Consider the following 20,929-nt stretch of genomic DNA (forward strand, 5'->3'; position numbering starts at 1 on the left):
CTGTCTCTCATCTCTTTTTTCTTTTTATATCACTCACTCCCTCTCTTCCTCTGTCTTTGTGTCGGTCTTCAGTGTTTCTCTCAGTCAGTCATGTTGCAGCAGCAGATGGATGAGAGGAAGGTTGGTGGACAGTGTGAGTGTCGAAGCTTCAGCACTCATCAGGTGTCTCTCAGGTGTAACAGACACCATGTCGTACACTCACTTTGCATTCATACTTTTGCATCAGTAAAATACACAAAGTTTGGTTTCTCAAAGCAGAGCGGCCAAAGTGTATCTCTACAGTCTCCCTGCTAGAGGCGTCACGAGTCTCCAAATGTACAGTTTACATTTGTCAGCACCGACGGCTGTGCCACTGTTAGACTATCCCAGCCTTCAGTGATACAACAAGAAACGACAAAAGAAAGTCCAGTCGTTCAGATCTGTCCTGAGTGAACCCTCTTCACAAACAAATCAATAAAGGATCTCTGAAGAAGAAAATAAACCCAACATCTCCGACGCAGTGCAGCTGCCAGCTAACGCTAAGCTAGCTAGCTCGGGAAAAATCTCTGCTTTTGATCTTCACAAATGAAATTAAAAACTGTGTTAGATCGATTTTCTGATTTAGAATCTGAATTGTGATCAATAACTGAAGATGTCTGTTGGTCACAATACTGTTTTCAAAAGTTATCCATACAAACGACTCAATGAAACATCTCAGACACTCTCAGAGTTTCCTCTGTTACCAGTCAGCTGATCATCATCAGCTGCAAGCGAACACTAAGTCAGCTGTGTTGCCATGATCGAAATCGAAAGCTCATTTCCATCGATTTTCTCAAACATCTAATCGATAAATCAAGAAAATAATTGACTAACAGATGAATCAACAACGAGTAATCGTTAGTCGCAGCCCTGTGACTGATCGGAGGACTTGACAGTACAAGATAAATCCTTTCTACATCATGTTTCACATTTGTGGGTATTCTGGGACTGACTCAGCAAAGTTCTGATCCTGATAACTGAGTAAACCTGCTCCTTGGACCTCAGGTTAAGTGTGTGAGGTGTCGGTGCGACTGCAGGACAAATGGCAGCGATCCACCGCGATGAAGCAATAAAAGGCGCGGCAGATAAAACAGCAGAGATGAGAGGAAGAGATACCGTCTCAGAGAGCCTCTTTTGTTTTGCTATCTCCCTTCCTCCGACGCTGCCGGCCGGCCAAACAATCTCCCAAAGGTGACACAGAGCTCGCAGTGTGTCAGTGTGTGTGTGTGTGTGTGTGTGTGTGTGTGTGTGTGTGAGAGAGATTATTGCAGAATCAAGATGGCACGAGGAAGCTGCATTAAAACACCACCTGAATCCACACATGCAGGGAGAGAGAGATAAAGATAGCGACAGAGCGAGAACAGAGGGAGGTGGCAGGTGAGGAGGAGGAGGAGGATGACTGGAGATAGAAAAGGGCAGAATATCCTTTTGAGGCGGCCCGAGGCGTAAAAACACACCTCAGGTCCTGCGTTCAGACAAGCCTCACATTCTTCACCTGAACACAAGCCTCAACACATTACGACCGAGATAGGAACGGGCCGAGAGCGGCAACATACCAGCTTGTATCCCGGCCCTGTCACAGTCAGAGAGCAGGGGAGCAGCAAACATGGATAACAAGTGTCTGTTTCTGTTGATACATTACTGTGATAACTACCCCGTATTTGGGAGGCGACTGTAAAAGGTTGAAAAGAGAAGCATTATTCTGTGTTTTAGGTGCATAATTATTAGCTCAGGTGGTGGGATATCATGTCCGGGGCTCCCAGTGAATTATAGTTTAACTGGGGTTATGATTATTTTGCAGTAAAGCTAAGATTTGGAATTGAGATCTCAATTTTTGACAAAATTTGCTCCATTTCCAGGTAAAAAACAGACGGACGCCCAGCAGCAGAAACACAAGTCCATCCATAAGTGTGCAGAGCAGCTTAACTTCACTGATCTCTTGAGGCCCGGCAGGATCGGACCGACTCTTATGTCAATGTTCGGTGCTCTTCCACACAGCCCGGGTCCATACAGTGCAACTGTTCGGACTAAAGCAGCAGTTTGTGTGATAAATCCAGAGCTCCATCAGAGCCGTCTTAAAAAATATCTATCCCTGAAGCTCAAGTTTAATCTGGAGAGTTTCCTCTCCTGAAGTTTAAAACTACGATGGGGTGTCCTGATCATAAAATGAACGTTATGATTAATAACAGATGGGGCGACGGTTGGTGAAATAATACATGTGTAATCAGGATGCCCCATGTAGCAGAAACATAAGTGCACATTTGGGAACAGTAGCTTAACTTCGCTGATCAGATGATTTAAGTCTCTCGACGGGATCGTTCACAATCTACAGCTAACGTTCGGCGTTCTTCCACACATGCCAGAGGACACACTGCCCGGATTCATACAGTGTAATAGTTTGGATTGTTTGGATTATGCAGCCATTTGCCCAATAAATCCTGAGCTCCATCTGAGCCGTCTTAAAAAGTATTTATTTCTGCAGTGGCATTACTGCACATATGGCTTTGTATGTGATGCCGGTTTAGTTGTGAACATAATGTGTCCTTCAAGGTCTTTAAAACAAGCATGGTATCAGAAAAGAAAACTTGATTTAATTGCTGATTCTGTGGTTTTATATATAGATATATTCCCAAAACACGAACCCAAGTAAACAAAAGGCAGTGACGTCAGAACATCAGACAGACTCAGAGCAGTGAATCTGCATTTGGAGCCCAATCAAACACTTCAGTCATGTGTTTGCATCTGATTCACAGTAAAAGCCTCCAGCTGACAGGAATGTGATGAAAGTGAAGCCTGAATGAGGAAGGAGGCGTCGCTGGAGGGCTTTTAAACCAGATCTGTGCCTCACAGGCGACGCCTTCATGCCTCCAGCAGAAAAAATCAATTCATCTCAAGTGTTGACAAATGAAGACTGTAAATGTCCTGTGTGACATATTCTCAACATTCACAGTCTTCCTGCACACGAACGTGAAACTGTCCATTTAAATATTTATCTTATCTAATGTCATTAAGACCATCTTAACGACCAAAGACGTTATCATACAGGGCACATTTCCTCCGTTTCCAGCACTCGGAGCTGTTTCAGACTCTTAATCAGTTAAAAACTGATTCAGATTAACAACGAGACAAGTACAGCGAGGCAGAACGAGAGATGTTCAGAGACGAAGCTCGCAGAGACAATCAATGCAACAAATCCAATAAACTCCACTTTGTAAACGCTGATGAATCAAATCAGACGGCTGACGCTGCCTCGTCATTGGTCAGAGCTTGTATCTGAGTTTTAACACACAAACATTTCACAGGTTTGATTGGTAACCCACTGAGACGATCAGATTCCCGCAGTAAAACGAGAACTTGAAGCATGTTTTACACGCTTTCATGCTCTCAAAGATCCGACAGTCTTCCACCATCACTCAGATATTCCTCCTCTTCCTCCTGCTCACCGTCTGTAACTGTGAAAGATTACTCAAAAGCGTGAGCCAGGAGGGGAAGGCCGGCGTCGGCAGCCCCGAGGGGACAGAAACCACCCGAGAGCAGCTGGAAGACGTCGGCTGATGAGGATGAATGAAAACGACTCCGCTCTCGGTCAAGAAACTGGGAAGTGGCAAAGTGTATTAACCACAGTGTCTGCTCTGCGTGACTATCTGCATCTTACAGGGGAAGATAGTGAGTCATGCTTTCTGTTACAGCTTCATGGAAATTTCCTGGAAGCAGCTGACATGTAATTGCAAATTTCTGATGAAGTTCCCTGGAAAAAAAAAAATGGTGTAATTTGGCACTAATTATAGGCAAAATGGAGACACTCTCGCAATTAATTAATTTCAGTTCATTTCTGACGGAGCCTCGAGAGCCGTCTACTGAGAGCACAGCAGGTCTGCTGACACGCACACATCTAGAAAAGTGTAAATATTTTTGATTGATTTTTGTGTTTTGTCGTTCCAACATCCGTCCGTCCATCACAGGAGCTCCAGACCGAGGCTAGCTGGTTAGCATGCTAACGTCAGGGTCATTTCTCCTCATTCTGATTATGAGTTGAGTCACTTTTGAGGTCACTGCAGTGTGAAGCGTGTTTATATCCACAGAACCGAATGATCTAATGTCGCAACTTTGTCGAAAGATCATAACAACCAGGTTATTTGAAGCGTATTGACGTTTGTAGCACTTCAGGTCTGATTGGCTCTGATCTGCCCACTCCTCTCCGGTGATGCTATTGGATTCTGGATGAGAGCGTCTCTTTCTCTTCTCTCTCTCTGTGTTATTATATTATAACGCGATGTCTTAATTTACCCACCATGCTTTGTGATCGACCACAGTTTGTGTTCATTTTGTTCTATCAATCATTTTCTCCCAGAGAGGCGTCACCTTGTTGAAACAGCGGATCAATACCGAACATCCAGCAGCCAGAGTGAATGCGGAGGCTCTGTGTGTCTCTTTGTGCATCGGCAGACGTGTGAGTGTGTTAATTGCAGTGAGAGAACACACACACACACACACACACACACACACACACAGACACACTCTCTGCTGTGTTGTTACAGTCTGCGTGGGCGTCTTCCGCTGCCGAACAAAGGAGAAAGTCGGTAGTAACTTCAGATTTGGTCAGAAATTAAATAGTGTCGGTTGTTTGAGCTCAGAGCAGGAGGAGAGGATGAAGTGACTTCACACTGAGCCCACAAATCACATCTCATGAGCAACAGAGCTCACACCACGAGCCAAAACACAGCATGTCACCTCTGAAATGTCCAGTAAAGCTCACCGATTTTTCAAAATAACCTCAAAGAAGACGCTTCAAGACGGGGCGACTCGCTCGTGCCTGTTTCAAGCTATTTCCAAGTTTTACCATTTCACAATATGGCCGACATCCAAACCACAGGAGCTGCAGTTTATTTCTGCTGATATATTGGTGTGCAGGATATGGATCACAAGTTGGAGGGAAACTCACACTGTCCAACTTTATATGACAGTTTGAGGCTTGATGAAGGTTTAATACCGAAACATCACAAATAAACACATTTTTGCACCACTGGAAATCTAATTCCCATTAATTAACTGGACTCTAGCGGCCATGTTTTCCAGCAGCAACTTCAACCCGACGGCTCAGTCTGTCCTCACAGTCGCACACAATGTAAAACCAGACGATGACGGTCGCTCAGCCGAGGTTTAGTTACAACAAAGTGTAGTTACAGTGGACTGATAATGACTATAGCTTATAGACTTCACCAGGCAGTGGTGCCAAAGCTCAGTGTTATATGTGATTATTTTCAGATCGATGCATGTAACTTTAAAATGTGCAAGACTTTCTTTAACGGCTGGAGGTCCACCCACCATAGTCTCATGAAATCCTGTGGGAAACACTGTGATCTCATCCCTCTCCTACACACCTGGCTCATGAAATAGACGTGCGTACCTGTCGTAGTCATCGTTTTCTGTTTTGGATATGAAAACCAAAAAAAAAACAGACACTTGCGGTCCACTAATCCTCATGGCAAACACAATCCAGACAACCTTTTCATCTCAGTTGAACAATAGAGTTCAGTTTCCTTGTAAGACGAGATGCTCGGTTGTGAAATCGCCGTACGTTGCCTGTGAAGTGAAGTGTAAAATAGGTATGAGAACAAATTTGTGGTTGAAGTGCATTGCTAATCCTTCTGAAACCATTTACAGCTGGAGGCTTTCCTCAGCCGTGCCTGAAGAAAGACACCATCATATCCACAAGTAACAACACATCCTCATACCTCAACCACAGGATAGGTCCACTGCCACTGACCCAAAACCACTGAAATAATCACTCCCAAAACACCATGACGGTTGCAGCATACACGGTGGTTTCGGTTAGAATAACTACTTTACCTCAGTCCCAAACGTACCTACGCAACTTCAGCTATGTTACAACAAACACGCCTCCTGAATGACGTCCCTGTGCTCGTTTAACCAAACCTCCTCCTTATGCACACCTTTCACTCATTAAACGACTTCTCCTGACTTCCTTCTTTGCAGCTGTAATAATAAATACAGCCACTAGAGGTCGCCACCTGATAATAAACATCAACATGGGTCGTTATAAGCTGCTTTCACAGTCGACCTACACTGTTGCTCTTTTTGATGAGGACAGCCTGAAAATTAAAGACTCGCCTCAGGCTGCAAGAACTGTTGAGCGCTGCGTTCCCACGTCTCTCAGCCTCGTGTGCAGCTCGAAGTACGAACATCAGACCCAGACACAGCGACAGAGCAGCTGCAGCAGAGATCGCACTAACTGCTGAGCTTTGTTATTATTAGTCTTCACATTTCAGTTACTAGGAACCCTCATCACACAGTGTATGTGTGAATGAGTATCCGAGAATAAACCAGAATTACCTCCACGCACCACGTCTGTCCAGTCTTATATAATATCGCCTCTGTAGTGAAGACTTTGAATGAATCTAATTTAAGTTCTCACTGTACTGACACGTATGATCCAGTTTTTAAGAGGACTGCTTCATCACACGGTGCAACAACAATCACCTGAAGATCGATATCAGCAACATGTTTTGGTCCAAAGTTAAACATATATCCTGCAGACGTCCCTGAGATATGGCGTTCACATGAGGTCACGGTGACCTCTGACCACCAAATCACAATCTGTTCATCCTTCAGTCCAAGTGGACATTTGTGCCAAATTTGTAGGAACCCTCGAGATGTTCTTGAGATATCGTGTTCACAAGAACGGGATCGACGGACGGATAACGCCCCCGTGCTCTAAAGTCGTGGCCACCGGCACACCTCGTGTTTATGTGCACATGAGGGTAAGATTACGTTAGATTAACTAGCTTTAGATATTTTCATTCAATAATGTGAACATGTTTATAGGAGTTAGCTGGCTTTTATTTCAAGGGATCTATTTATGTCTTTAGTCATGAAAGGCCAAAGAATTAAGGGATTATGACTCATGAAGGAGTTATTAAAGTGAAATTACCCACCAAACAACCCAGACTCCTTTAACTGTGCCTTATAAAATAAAGGGGGTGTCACAGGACAGTATATGATGTAAATGTAGCTGGTTTTTGTGCATGTGTTCATGTCAGGAAGCTTCACGCACACGTGGCAGCAGAGGATAATGAATCTTACCTTGTAGACCTGCCCATAGGTGCCATTTCCAACCAGTTCAACCAGCTCAAAGATACCAGCTGGGTCCTGAGAGGGAGAGGTGAAGCAAACGAGAGGAGAAGGTTAGACAGGAGAACTTAAACTGGACTAAACTGGACACAAGCTGGATGTCGGACTCTGTATGTCTGGAATTTGACCTTCACGCACACACAGACACAGACACACACACACACACAGAAAGGTTGAGCGAGCACTGCATACCTGTGGTATTACTGTGTTAAAAGCCTCTCGGTATCACCACACTGTTATTATTCCTTCACCGGGTCACCTGTGAGTGTGCAGCTGTGCTCCTTCTGGACGCTGCACTGACTTCACTGTCCTCACTTTATTCTTAAACATCAAGTCAACCAGTTTCCAATCAGCAGGGATGAAACAGAGATATCATGCACTCAAAGTGTTATTTTATCTTATTAAGTAATCACTGTTACAGAGTGTCTGTCAGTCAACATGTTTCTCCTCCTGCTGCTCATTTTCTGGTATCCCTGCACACTTTATCCAATCAGGACATAAAGAGGCGGTCTCGTCAGCTAATGGACGGTTTATGCTCCCAAACACAGCAAAAAACAAAAGGATTGCTAACTGCAAAACTGACAGGAAGCTAAAAAGATAGCGCTAACAGCAGCTTTTACTCCCACCTGCGTTGTTTTACACTCCTGTTTTTGGACAGATTAATGATTTGTCAATGAGTGAGACTCACAGTGCACACAGGATAAGAGTCTGGGAGTGCAGCTGCAGGCTAACGGTGATAGCTTCAGATGCACACAAGTAGGCAGGGACGTAGAGACAAAACTATCTGGGAAAATCACCAGCCCTGCTTTAGATCTTCATGATTGAGCACTAAAAAACACTATTAGATCGATTTTATATCGATTAAGAATCCAAATTGTGACACTCCTGGTCCGTATGTATCTTAATAATAAATATAAAAACATTTAAGTTTCCAGAGTCCAGCCAGGCTTCAGTGATTCAACAAGAAACAACAAAAGAGAGAAAGCTTCTCAGATGTGTCCGGAGTGAAGCCTCTTTCTCAAAGAAAACAATACAGGATCTCTGGAGAAGAAGATAAACCCAACATCTCCACGATCGTCTTCGTGCACGGAAAAGATAAGTGTCTGGACGGAGCAGCTGCGGGCTAATGCTAAGCTAGCCGTTTGTCTTTGAAGTGTTGCTTGTGCTTTTGATTTAAAAGCTACAAAATTGAAATTTTATTCGATTTAGAATCAAAATCACGACACGTCTTCTAATTACGCTTCTTTGAACGAAGCTTTTGTTTCTTCTCAAACACAATGCTCCAGCCTGCGTCTCCGTCACGTCTCTGCGTGAGATAAAATCACAGCAGCTTAATCGTTTTTTTGGTGTCAAAACTAAAAAAAGCGTGTCGACTTTAGTTGTGTCTGGCTTTTTAAATCCCACGTTAACGTCTGTAAACGCTGTATAACGCAGCGCGTGACCACTGACAGTGACCGAGGAAACCCCCGACACCAGATACCTGTGGACGGGCGGATTCAAACACACACACGACTACACACAAACACACACACTGCTGGTAAACTACACACAAACACACAGGAGATGATCTAATCTTCAGGCTGATTAAAATTCAATAAATCTCAAAACACAGATCTTCATCTTTAAGCATACCTGTGTGAGTGTGTGTGTGTGTGTGTGTGTGTGTGTGTGTGTGTGTGTGTGTGTGTGTGTGCAGACAGCAGGCCCCAGGAGAGCGTTATGGACTATTACAGTGGAGCCTCCTGACGAGGATTAGCTTAAAAAGCAGCGTTCCTTTTCACTCAAGGTCAAACAGAAGCACGTCTGATCCTGGAGGACCACGCCTCACGTGCACACACACACATACATATGCACACACACACACACACGCACACACACACCTGTGCCTGCTTATTCCCCAAACAACCGTAGGACCACACGCATTAGAAGAGGAGCAGCAGAGGAGACAGCAGGAGCTGATGCAAAATTTAACCTGTAACCTGCTGGAGGCTCGTGAGATCTCCCGTTAACATCAAGTACACAAGTTTGTATGTAGGCCTGTGTGAGTACAGAGCATTTCCCCATGAGTGACACACAACCAGAGCGCTTTCACACCACAAAGCCTTAAATTATGGCCGGTTTTATACAGAAGATTTTTAAACCACAGAAGCCCTAAACGGTCACGGGTCAAACACATTACTTCCTCTGTGATAACACGTTAAATTAGTCTTTTTGTCATTATCACAGAATAATATCATTTGTGAGAAAACGACTTGATGAGATTCATCAGAGTGGACGATCACACACAGCTCTGTGAGGTGGAGTCGAGCCGGTGTGTACTGTACTGTATCAAACCGGTTTGATAAAAAGGCCTGAAGGTACGAGTCCACAGGAGCCTCGTCTCGCTCCTCGGCATGTTTTATGTGAATGTATTTTATTCATATTTGATTTAAAACTCATGTATTTTTGTGTCTACATGTAACTGTATGTTGTAGCATGTGTGCACGGCGAGCTGGTAAAGCAAACTAGTGCCACTAGTGGGATTAATAAAGTTGTCTGAATCTGTGTTTATAGTGTCACAAGTTTCAATAAGACGCTGAGATTTTGCAGGAAGTAGCCAGAATTCAATCGACTGAGGAGCAGCAACGCGATGCAACGTCTCCCGTGCACGGCTATTTTGAAATCTCCTAAAAAGCTCTTCATGAACTCTGGGCCTGGCTCAGCCCGTCCACCCATCCAAGCCTCCACCTGAAGAGGTTCTGGGGCTTTGACACAACATCCAGCTGTCACTGCTTCCTCTGCTCGGACATGAATCACAAGAAGGGACTTTAGGTTTGGACACAAACCACTGAAGCTGCCGTTTCTCTTCTGAGGACATTTGGAGGCGAACATGAAGCTAAATGTTGAAATAATTACAGACTGTGATTCATCCTGGAGCTCCTGCAGAGGTTTGTGTATGCAGGGGAGGGTTCGGACAGACGTGTCGGGCGTTGGAGCCGTTACACTAGAAGAAACCTCGTCCCTCTGACATGTTGTGGCACATTTCCACATCGGTGGTTTGAGCTACATGACCGTTATTCTGTTGTTTACGACCTGACTGATTGTCGCTGCTCTCCTCCTGACCTGTTGCTGGAGGTGTCGCTGAATCCCAACACCTGTGACGACAAACACAGACCCAGGTTTTAAATAAAAAGCGCTCATTATCCTCCTGAACGACGGAACAGGACATTCAGTCGCACAGAATAAGGACATGGCCTCTCTAACAGCTATTAATAGTGATCCTGACCAGAGCTATCAGAGGATAAACCTCCGTCTCTCTGACGTGTTGCAGAATATCCTGTCGAGGACGAGGAGCCTGGTGGGAGGCGCAGTGAGGAGAGGAGGTAAGTGAGGAAGGTGGAGACGGGTCAGCGACATGAGGAGGCCATCAGAGGGGATCATTTAGGACTTGACGCGCTGCAGAAGCAGGAAGTGTGTGTGTGTGTGTGTGTGTGTGTGTGTGCTTGCGACAGGCTTTACGTCACGTTGAAATGTTTCCCCCAGCTCTGCTGCTCCGTCCTGGGTGACCTAATTTCTACTCGTCATGCCGCTGAGGGAGAGCAAGATTCTCATTTTTACAAGAATCTGCTCTGATCCGTCTGTGAGTGTGTGTGTGTGTGTGTGTGTGTGTTTTACAGATTCACACACACACACACACACACACACACACACACACACACAGTCCCACCCGGTCGATCATGTCCAGACTTGATTGTTGCTCTGCAGGTACAACTGTGTTGCATAAGCAGAAGGAGAAATGTGAAGAGAAGCAGGCGCTGTGCACACACACACACACACACACACATACATTAACACACACACACACACACACACACACATATGTAGTGTGTAGTCTTGTTGTTCACCTTAGATCCAAATTAGTAACTTGGTTTCTCTGAATGTGTCTCTCTATCCCACACACACACACACACACACACACACACACACACACACACATTCCTGCACTGTCTCTCTCTGCACACACACACACACACACACACAGCCACTGCGATGCTGCTGTCGCCACAACATCACGAAATGGCGGAACTCGCTCCTGTTGCGGTTATCATCGCTATTATTCACGGTGTGTGTGAGCGCGTGCATGCGTGCATCTGTAGCCTCTGTATGTGTGTGTGTGTGTGTGTGTGTGTGTGTGTGTGTGTGCTGTGGATGTGTCAGTGAGCAGGCAGCTTAACATCTGCCCCACATAGTACAGACAGAGCGGCCTCTATTATGCCGTCTGACGCACGCGCGCGGCGGTGTGTGCACGCGCGCGGCAGCAGCTCGCGCTCAGGGCCTCATTACATCACGTCCCAATTGTTGAGAAAAAAACATCAACAACAAACAACAACAGGAGTGTCGGTGGGAGGCCACAGGATCCCACACGACCTGATTTCCTCAATCACTGGCCGCTGTGCACGAGCACAACAGCCCACACACACACACACACACACACACACACACACACACATGCAGGCTGTCGTGCGTGCATGCACGCGCACGCACAGCACCGGGCGGGCGGCAGCCAGATGAAGGCGCAGGGAGACGCATCCTTGCGCGATGGAGAGGATGGAGAGGAGAGAGGAGGGGGAGGGGGGGTGGACAGGTGCTCAGCAGCGCACACATAGACACAGACACCACATGCACGTGCACACACACACACACACACACACACACACACACAGGGAGACATTTACCCGTAGTGCAGACAGGTCTATCTCGTCCAGACTCCGCGCAGGGGAGTCGCTCGCCATGGTGCTCTCGGTATGTACGGGACTCAAGATGGAAGCTTCCTCAACGACCATCGACCGAGAGGTGCAGAGCGGCGGGGATGAACACACACAAACACTCCTCTAAAAAGAAATAAAGCCCCCCACCCGCCCCGGCACCGAACCCCTCCGAACAATCCGTGCGCAGGCGACGACAAATGAGCTCCAGGAGGGAGAAGACGGCGGTGTGCGCGCTGCTCCAGGTGCTACATGCTGCTAGGCTCCGTGGATCCGCCGCTACATGCCTCCACCTCCACCCCTCGATGTGTGGACAGGACGGGGAGAGGACTGAGGGGGGGACACACGCGCACGCGCACAGAGATAAGGACAGAAAGGACAGGCGGGAGAAGAGAGAGGACAGCAGCCGAGCGCACTGAGGGCGAACACGCTCCGTCCGTCCGTCCGTCCGTCCGTCTGTGAGGCGGAACAGCAGCGCGCTTCCCGGGAGTGGCCTGAGAGGAGGCTGCGCTACAGACAGAGACGCCCACAATGACACACACACACACACACACACACACACACACACCTTCAGCCACACAGCTGTCTGCTCCTGTATGGCAGCTTATTAAGGACAAAACTAAGAGGTGATCCATCACCACACCAGGCTCTCCTCTCACACACAGTGGGCCTTTAAAACAGCCACATGGGACATTTCATGTTTCATTTAAACATTAAAATTAAAATGGTTATAACCATGATCGACACCACTGGGTCCGGTTCTGCTCGAGGTTTCTGCCTGCCACTCCAGGACCAGGTGTTTGCTCATTAATGAAGGAGTTTGGTTTAGACCTGCTTAATTTGGAAAGCGTCATGAGATGACTTCTGTTGTGATACGAATAAAGATTGACTGATTGATTTCACATCAGAAGGACGCTTGAGTTAACATCAAAGCAACAACAAATCCAAAAGACGTCTTCTGAACATTTGCTGTCCGAGTGACGTCCTTACAGGGGTCAACATCATGCAACAGAAGCTACAGGGTGGATTCAAACCCTGAGCCGCAACCTCAGTAGCTGCATGAGGTGGGCACCGACCCACCTGCAGCGCACTGGTGAACAGCATGCAGTAAACATGAGCCACTTCACCCAGACAAGTCTTTTCTTATTTTTGAAATGTTATTGGTTTTATTTATTATTCATTCATTCATTCGGAGCTGTGGTTCTGCCCAGTGTCACATGTCTAGCTCGCTAAGAAGACGAGGAAAAACTCCCAAAGATCTCAAACAGGAAATGGAAGCAACCTCGAGAGAGGCGATTCAAACAGCAATCAACCTCCAGGGACGGCTGGGTGTCCAACTGTCTCCAGTCGACCCAACGAAGTGGGTTTAATTCTCCAGATTGTTATTATTATGATTTTTTAGCCAGTGAATGCTTTTATTGTTTTGATGTAAAGCACTTCGGGTACTGTCTGGCTATTGTAAAGTGCTATACAAATAAAATTTGATTGATTGATTGATTGATAGTGGGTGAACAGGAGCACCCGGTGAAAACCCGTGCAGAAATCCAGAGAAGATGGTCACTCCACTCAGGTGACCCGGTCAGAAGCACGACTCCGTCGGGACGTCCGAGCGTCATTTGTTAATTTTCTTGTTGAACCACCGAGTGAATCTCTTCCGTAATGATTTCTTTGGTTCTGAAGACTTTAGTTAACGCTCTGCTGCAGCGCCTGCAAATCTCTTGTACGACTGCAAACCCTATTTGTTGAATCTCCAAAACCATTGCAGCGTCTTTTTCTTCTAGATCTTCTGGCCTCTTACAGACAGATTTCTTCTCTTCTAACCTTTCGAGCACGATCTTCTTCTCCGACTCCCAACCCTGTAGTTTCTTGCGATTGTTCACACTCCCGTAAGTGCTGGACTTGTTCTTCATGGTCCACCTTTTGCTGGGTATGAAATCTAATGAGGACACTCGCTTCCTGGCATTTGTCTTCCATCTTTGATTGTCCTCTGAGGTCTTCTGATGTTGTTCCCTGAGGGTGGCAGCGTGCCCACGCAGGCATCTGTCCTCTCGAGCTCCAGTTCCAGCTCATGTCTTTTTTGGGACAACAGGTCTATCTGGACTCTCTCTTCCTTCCAGGACTCACTATGTCTGTCCCGATCGTCCTCCAGATCATCACAGGATCTTGTCAGCACTTTTATCTGCTCCGTCGATGACTGTGTGATTTCTGAACCCGTGGTCTGACGTGTATCACTTCCTTGGTCAGAGTCATTATTTTGTTGTGAGAGTTTCTCCGCCTGGTTCCAGGACCAGAGCTCCCAGGACTCACTTAGTCCGTCCTAGAGACGAGGGAACTGGACTGAACCGGACACTCTGCAGATGGATCTGTGTAAATATGTAACTGATCACTTGAAACTTTCTGAGCTGGAGAGATTTTTTTAAATGCAGCGGATGTAATATTTTAGATGGTTAAAAGAGTCGTTGCTGAATCTGGAGATTTCTTGGTGGTAGCTGAACAAACTCGATGAGTCTGGACTCGAACGTCTATCCTTTTTCCAGGAACTACGTCTGTGTTTGCACCCGTGTGACTGTCTGTCTGTAAAACCTCGAAGGACAGTGGGCCTCTTTCCAGACCAGAGGGAATCTTTACAAATCACTGAACCCGCGGTTGAGGTTTCAGAGCGTGCAGGAACAGATAGTCGACATGCTCGGGAGCACGGTTGGGGTTTCACACACCCTGATGTCACTCTTCTCTGTAACTGCTGACAGATTCTCATCACCTGAGATTATCAGAGCCAACAGGTTCTGACTCACCTGCAGGACACGCCCAGAGTCTGCTCTGTCTGTGACTGCAGTGAAACCTTCAGACGGTAAAGAAAACAAGTTTAGATACATGAGAAACTGCCAGCAGACATGTTTTCTGCTTTAACGTGTCATCATGAAGTTAATGTGGATTGCACCATTTAATACAGAGTAATGACACCGTCAGCGTTACGAACATTTCCCTATAAACTTCACTGTTCTGTTCTGTTCTGTTCTGTTTGCCAACGGGCACAAAATCTCCCGCGAAAATGAAGCTGTTGATCCAGCCCGACCGGCAGCTTGGCTCCATTTTGTACTTGTTTTCATGACTCAGAGACTAAATGAATTAATGATTTGTCCCGTGTTGTTGTCGTGACTCTGAGGAGAAACGAAAAAAGCAATTATATCTGTAACAGTAACACAACCTGGAAACAACAGGGTGGGAAAAGTTGTGTTTCCACTTTACGAAGCATTTATGCACAAAATTAATCCTCAAATATGAAAATAATCAAGACACCTTGCAGTGAAATATCACTGATACCTGCTGCTGCTTACAAAAACATCAAAATCAAAGGTTGGATGTGTTTAAATCATCCTCGCTGTCAAGTAGCAGAGTCGAGCTTTCGTAGATAACAAACACGAAAGCCCACTTCTGCCAAACAACAGGACATCGGCAGTCGTGTTTGTGGCGACCAAACATGATCAGAGTGCGTCAAAATTTGAGAGGAAAAGACCCAAAACACTGTGAAGGACATGGACTCAGGTGTCCGTATACTTTTGGCAGTCTCAGATTCAGAGTGCGTGTCTGCGGCGCCATCCAGTGGCACACAGGAGACCTGCAGGAGTCTTAGGAGTATGAGACAGTGGAGGTTTTCTGAGGACAAACCTGTTTTCATCTTCATCTGTGGCAGCGTGATAACTGATCACAGGAGGAGGAGGAGGAGGAGGAGGAGGAGGATGGCAGGTGGAGGTGTGATGAAGATAAGATGTGTTTCATTACCTGACACACTCCTGTGGTGACTTTTATCTTGGATCTGAGGCTTTGCTGTTGCAAAATCAAAGTTGAGTTTATTTTTATTTTGACTCTCGTGTCCAGTTCACCTGTTGGACAGTGGTGTCAGCCGCAGCCTCTCAGGTGAATCCTGTCCAGCTCACACAGGTGTGTCGGCTTTATAACTGCATGTATTTTACAGATCAAGAGAGCGCGACTATCACTTCTGCATTGTTGCACTCTCTCAACCTGGTCTCAACATGACTGATGTCACATTTATAATCATCTTTATTCCTGCCACCGCTGATATAATCTAAATCTTCTTGGGCCAAACTGCAAGAACACAAGATATTTAATAGCAGAGTTTCTGATGACACATTTCAAATGAAAAACTCACGACGAAGACCTTTCATGATCCTTTTAATGACTCATTAACACATTATTTACTTACTCCATATCACAAGAAGCGACACATGACGTGGTGCTGCAGATCATTGAAGGGTTTTGCCACGAGAAAACAACAGTCTGTGTGCAAATAGTGCATTTTCATAGAGACACAGTGATTGAAGCCAGACAGAGAACAGCACAGGTCAGTGTTTCTACACCTCTGCAGCTCAGGTCGGGGAGAATCAGGCGACCTCGGAGGGTTTCAAGGCCCGTTTACACCTGCGATGAATCCATGTGCACCTTAAGTCAATATTTTCAGATCATTTCCATCCTAATTGTGTGTGTTGTCGCAGATGTAAACAGGCTGGTATTGCACAGAAAAAGCACATTTAAAACATTTTCCTTTTACGTGGCTAAAGTTCACAGGAAGCTGCAAATATTTATGATTTTCTTTTCAAACTCCGAATTCATCCCAAAGATTAAAAACATGCACTGGAGCTGGAGGTAGAAACACAGGGAGGTAGAGAGCAAGATTCAAAAGAAGAAGAGCACATTAAAGTTCCCATTTTTCCATAAATAACAACAGTAGAGAAGATTCAGGTGCGTCCGTCAGACACACAGACTGTAGACAGGCACACTGTGTAGCTTCAGTAACGTCCATGGCTTTAAAGGCGACCACTCAGGTTCATGCTTAATGGCAACGAGCTGCTGTCATGCTGTCAGCTACGGGACTCGTCTCCTGTTTTTGTAAGACTTATAGCACAAAACAGCGTCATGCAGATCAGTCACAGACCAACGAGGAAGACACTGAGCAATACTGATGCTGCGTTTCAGAAATATCAGAAAATGGGAACTCCAGAAGACGACTGACGATCTGACGTCAACATGGAGTCACAATGTGAAGAGTGCACAACTGTTTCTGACTTTTACTGCTACAGCTGCACTCATCAGTAACTTTCACCTGCAGTAACACAGCTTTTGGCCACTTGGGGGCAGCAGAAACAAAGTGTAAACATGATATAGACAATTTTTTTGATTTAACGTGTCATTATGAAGTTAGAGGAGGATTCTGACCACTGAAAACTGAGTTCTGACTTTTTGTTCCCATTATTCTGACTTTATTCTCTGACTTTAATTCCCAGAATTAAAGTCAGAACCCCCAAAATAAACATGTCAGTGGCTCTAATCCTCTTCTGTTGATTGCACAATGTGGTGGCTACAGAATAAAGACATGTGTGTCGAGATCGGTTCCCCAAAAATTTCACTTTCGCTCTGCTATTTCGTCGGCCACTGGGCACAAAATCTACGAGGACAATCTACCATTTCTATCTGCTTTAACGTCTCCGTTACAGACCAAATGACTGAATAAAGTCATGTTATGTGTTGTTGTTATTTGTTATAACTGAGGAAAACGGGAATGATCCAGTTCTCTTGGCAACACCAGCACCAACAATAACACCACTTGGGGAATGTGTCTGTTAGCATTCATTTAAAGTTTCTGGTCATCTGAGGAAGTCCGACAGATAATCTCCTTTAGAAAACAAAATGACTACAAGTGAGAGAAGCTAAAGAGGCAGATATCGGATCTGTCCCTTTATCTGGATCCACACCAGAAGTTAATGGGCTCTATTCAGAACAGAGACCCATCCTCCATCCAACTGTGGTGGAAATCTGTTCAGTAGTTTTTGTGTAATCCTGCTGACAAACCAACCGACACAAGTAAGGTGACACATTTCAAAAATTGTGTTTTCAGTTTGTTCTGCTGCACCCAATTAGCCCCACAAAATAAAAAATTAATCAATTATTGACGCTTTACATGTACAGAAACATCCCGGAGCTAAAGATGTGACAACATTTGCAGCTAAAACTTCACCGAACAACCAAATATCGTGTTTATAAACAGCTTTCTTTAGAAACTTCCCACCTTCTGACGCTGATGAAACGCAGCATCGTAAAGAACTCATCATGCATGAATTAGTAGTTCATAAACAGAACGGTAGCGCTTCAGTCAAAGTCCATAACTTCTCCTGTTCACACTTTCAGTTATTCACCTAAAAACTTCCAGGAAGTTCTGACAGAGCGCGGCTGAAGACCAGGTCACTTAAGGCGTAATGTAGAATCCACAGTATGAGGAATGTAAATGAATGTATGTACGTTACAACACCAGGCGACAGTCTGTCATGTTTGGCACTTGTGATTTCTTGTTTGACATAAATACTAAATGCAGGAGTTCAGAGATATGAGACATGTTTTATAAAACAGCTGGAGACGTCTCCGCCCGGCTCTTCATCCTGTCCTCTGCACCGCGAGTCTTTAGTGTCTTTTTTCCAAAGCGTCTTTTCTTCACGCAGAACAGTCAGAGCTGCGTTCGCCGGCCCTGGACGTTGCATAGTGTTTCTATAGAGAATGCCGTTAAATAAAAAAAGGAGATTATAGAGTAGTAGCTTGGTGGTGAGCGAGCAGGAGTTCATCACTTCCATTTTACTTTGTCTTCGTCTTGTAAACATGAGGCCGAGTGTGAGGCACTGAAGAGTTTGACGCTCCGTCTGCTGGTCGGCTGCTCTCCGTGTTCGTATGTACATGAGTGTGTGTGTGTGTGTTTAATGTTGTTCGTGTGTGTTCAGTGGCACTGCTGGTACAGAGGCTTTGTTCACAACCACAGCTGACGCCATTTTGGAGGTCACTCTGGCTGCTAATGCTGCTAATCCAGGCGACAGAGGAGCGAACCGTCTCGTGTGCAGGCATTTTAAGCCCTGAGCTCAGTCTTACAGGCGGATGAGATTAATAACTGTATTTACATTTCTGGGTGAACTGTTCCTTTAAGTACGCAGGTGCATCATGCGTTCCCGGCTGTTTCTGCATATTTTCATATTACAACTGAGATAAAAGTCAGACTCTAAGTAGGTCAGTTATTTGCATATTACAACCACACGTACGGCTTTTATCTCTCGAGCTCTTTCAAACAATCGTTTCTGCTCTCAGAGGTTTCGTTGTTTTAGTTCGGATCAGTGCGATGTTGTGAGCGAGACGGGGACTGATGAGGACACGATCACATTGCCTGTGAGGCTCTACTCAGGGCATACAAGACTCTAATGACATGTGACTACACAGGTCAGATATTATTATTATTATTATTATTATATTATATTTTTAAAAGGCTGTGCAGCAGTTTTCCTCCAAAATGGCAGCAGACTGGGCCTCACCGCTCTGTCAGCCCTCCACATGCACAGCTGCCCGGGTGAGTCCCTCCGTCTCAGGTCCAGACCTCCATGGGCACCATGGCCTCCTTGGAGCCGATGGGAGGAAGCAGGTTCTGCTCGCACAGGAACTGGAGGGGAAACTGGACGAGGAAGCCGCGGATCTTCTTCAGCTCCTCGTGAGCCCGGGCCGGGTCCTCCTTGTCCAGGCCCTGCTTGGCGAGGTAGCCCTCCAGCTCCAGGATGTTGCGGACGTCGCTGGACGGCAGACAGCGGAACACCTGACGGACAGAGGGCAGAACCACGGTTTGATATCGAGAACTGGACCAGGACATTTTTATCTTTTCTATCCTGTTCTGGATAGACCCGCTGAGTTTCCCTCCTTATCACCGAACATGTGCTGCACAGAGTTTACAAGATGAGGTGGAAGAAGAACGCAGATCGTGTTCTTTAAATCAAAATTAATCCAAACAAACATCAACACTTTGAGCTTCACTTTAAACACTATTCATACTTCATGATTTGATAACAGCGACACTAATTAATGTTTTTATACAGCTAATAAAAAGGCTGCAACTCAACACCCCTGAAGTCCAGCCGCGACAGCAGAAGTTCAGGAGCGTAGGAGATGTAATACGTGACTGACCCTCTGGTAAATGGTGGCGTTGCGAGCGCAGGTGGACATCCACACCTCCTTGTAGAACTGCTCGCTGACTGGATCCGACACGTCGATGGAGGGATCGGTGTGACCGCCCAGGATGGTCCTGCGGGGGGAGAGAGAGAGCAGGAAGTGTGTGAAGAAACAACGATGGCAGCAGAAAAAGGAAACGCTAAATACAGTGCAGGAAATTGCGAGCTGTGATGTTTGGCAACAAGAAGCAGACGAGATGACGAAATGTACAGTTACTGGAAGAGCAAAGAAGAAGAGAAGGGCTGTTTTCGTTCTTCTTCCTAGTTTGTAAGCTTTTGGTTTTCAAACTGGGCTTCAGGGACCAACAGGGCTCCTTGAGTGGGTTTAAGAGGGTTCCCAGCAATAGATATAGGTCATAGGTCAGAACAACAAGGACAGAAACAGGACTGGCCTTTTTGATGGATTATAATTTATGATCACTGATTGACTATGAAGTCTTCAGAAAACTGGGTGAACTGTTCCTTTAAGTCAAATATAAACTGCATTTCACACAAATCAAGGTTTTAAAAAGAAGCACTGACTCAAACAACAACAACAAACAGGACTCAGGAGGTTTCAGTACTTGAAGCACTCGAGGCGGAGCTGCAGGGCGTATTTCCCAGCCTGGTACTCCTGCCCGTCCATCACCGCCGTCACCGTCTCCGAGTCCTCCACGATCACCGCCACCTCGCTGTCCCTCTTTCCCAGCATGCTCCGGTCGTTGATGTTGGCAGAACCTGCAGTGACACAAAAGGAACGAGACCGGTCGGGTCAGTTTCCACCAGCAGATGGCGCCGCAACACCTGATTCAGTGGAGATGAACATAAGAAACTCTGTAAGTGTTGTTCAGTGAGTTTGCACCATAATAATGTTATTTCTCTTTCATAATATAAACACTCAACTGAATAACTTACTCCACAACAAGTCTCTGTCATATTAAGGGCATGAAAGTTTATGATTTGTAATGATTTGATGTGCAGAAATACATT

General features: G+C 45.7%; 2 protein-coding genes across 6 annotated transcripts in view; both read right to left on the bottom strand.

Moving 5' to 3' along the window:
• The window catches only part of tnikb (TRAF2 and NCK interacting kinase b), a 46,283-nt gene extending 33,895 nt beyond the window's left edge, over nt 1-12,388 (bottom strand). For 2 of the 4 annotated variants that reach the window (XM_084339879.1, XM_084339878.1), the window contains exons 1-2: nt 11,886-12,388; nt 7,123-7,188 (exon numbers count right to left, since the gene is read on the bottom strand). In XM_084339879.1, the coding sequence (XP_084196005.1) occupies nt 7,123-7,188; nt 11,886-11,993 (174 nt within the window). In that variant the 5' untranslated portion in view covers nt 11,994-12,388. The remainder of the gene's footprint in view (nt 1-7,122; nt 7,189-11,885) is intronic. The other 2 variants (XM_084339881.1, XM_084339880.1) reach the window with 1 other exon arrangement.
• A 3,701-nt stretch (nt 12,389-16,089) lies between these two features.
• The window catches only part of pld1b (phospholipase D1b), a 34,965-nt gene continuing 30,125 nt past the window's right edge, over nt 16,090-20,929 (bottom strand). For both annotated transcript variants that reach the window (XM_084340353.1, XM_084340354.1), the window contains exons 23-25: nt 20,524-20,677; nt 19,917-20,034; nt 16,090-19,551 (exon numbers count right to left, since the gene is read on the bottom strand). In XM_084340353.1, coding sequence (XP_084196479.1) covers nt 19,327-19,551; nt 19,917-20,034; nt 20,524-20,677 — 497 coding nt within the window. In that variant the 3' untranslated portion in view covers nt 16,090-19,326. The remainder of the gene's footprint in view (nt 19,552-19,916; nt 20,035-20,523; nt 20,678-20,929) is intronic.

The sequence above is a fragment of the Pagrus pagrus genome, assembly GCF_965226575.1.
Source record: "Pagrus pagrus genome assembly, chromosome: 20".
NCBI lineage: Eukaryota > Metazoa > Chordata > Actinopteri > Spariformes > Sparidae > Pagrus > Pagrus pagrus.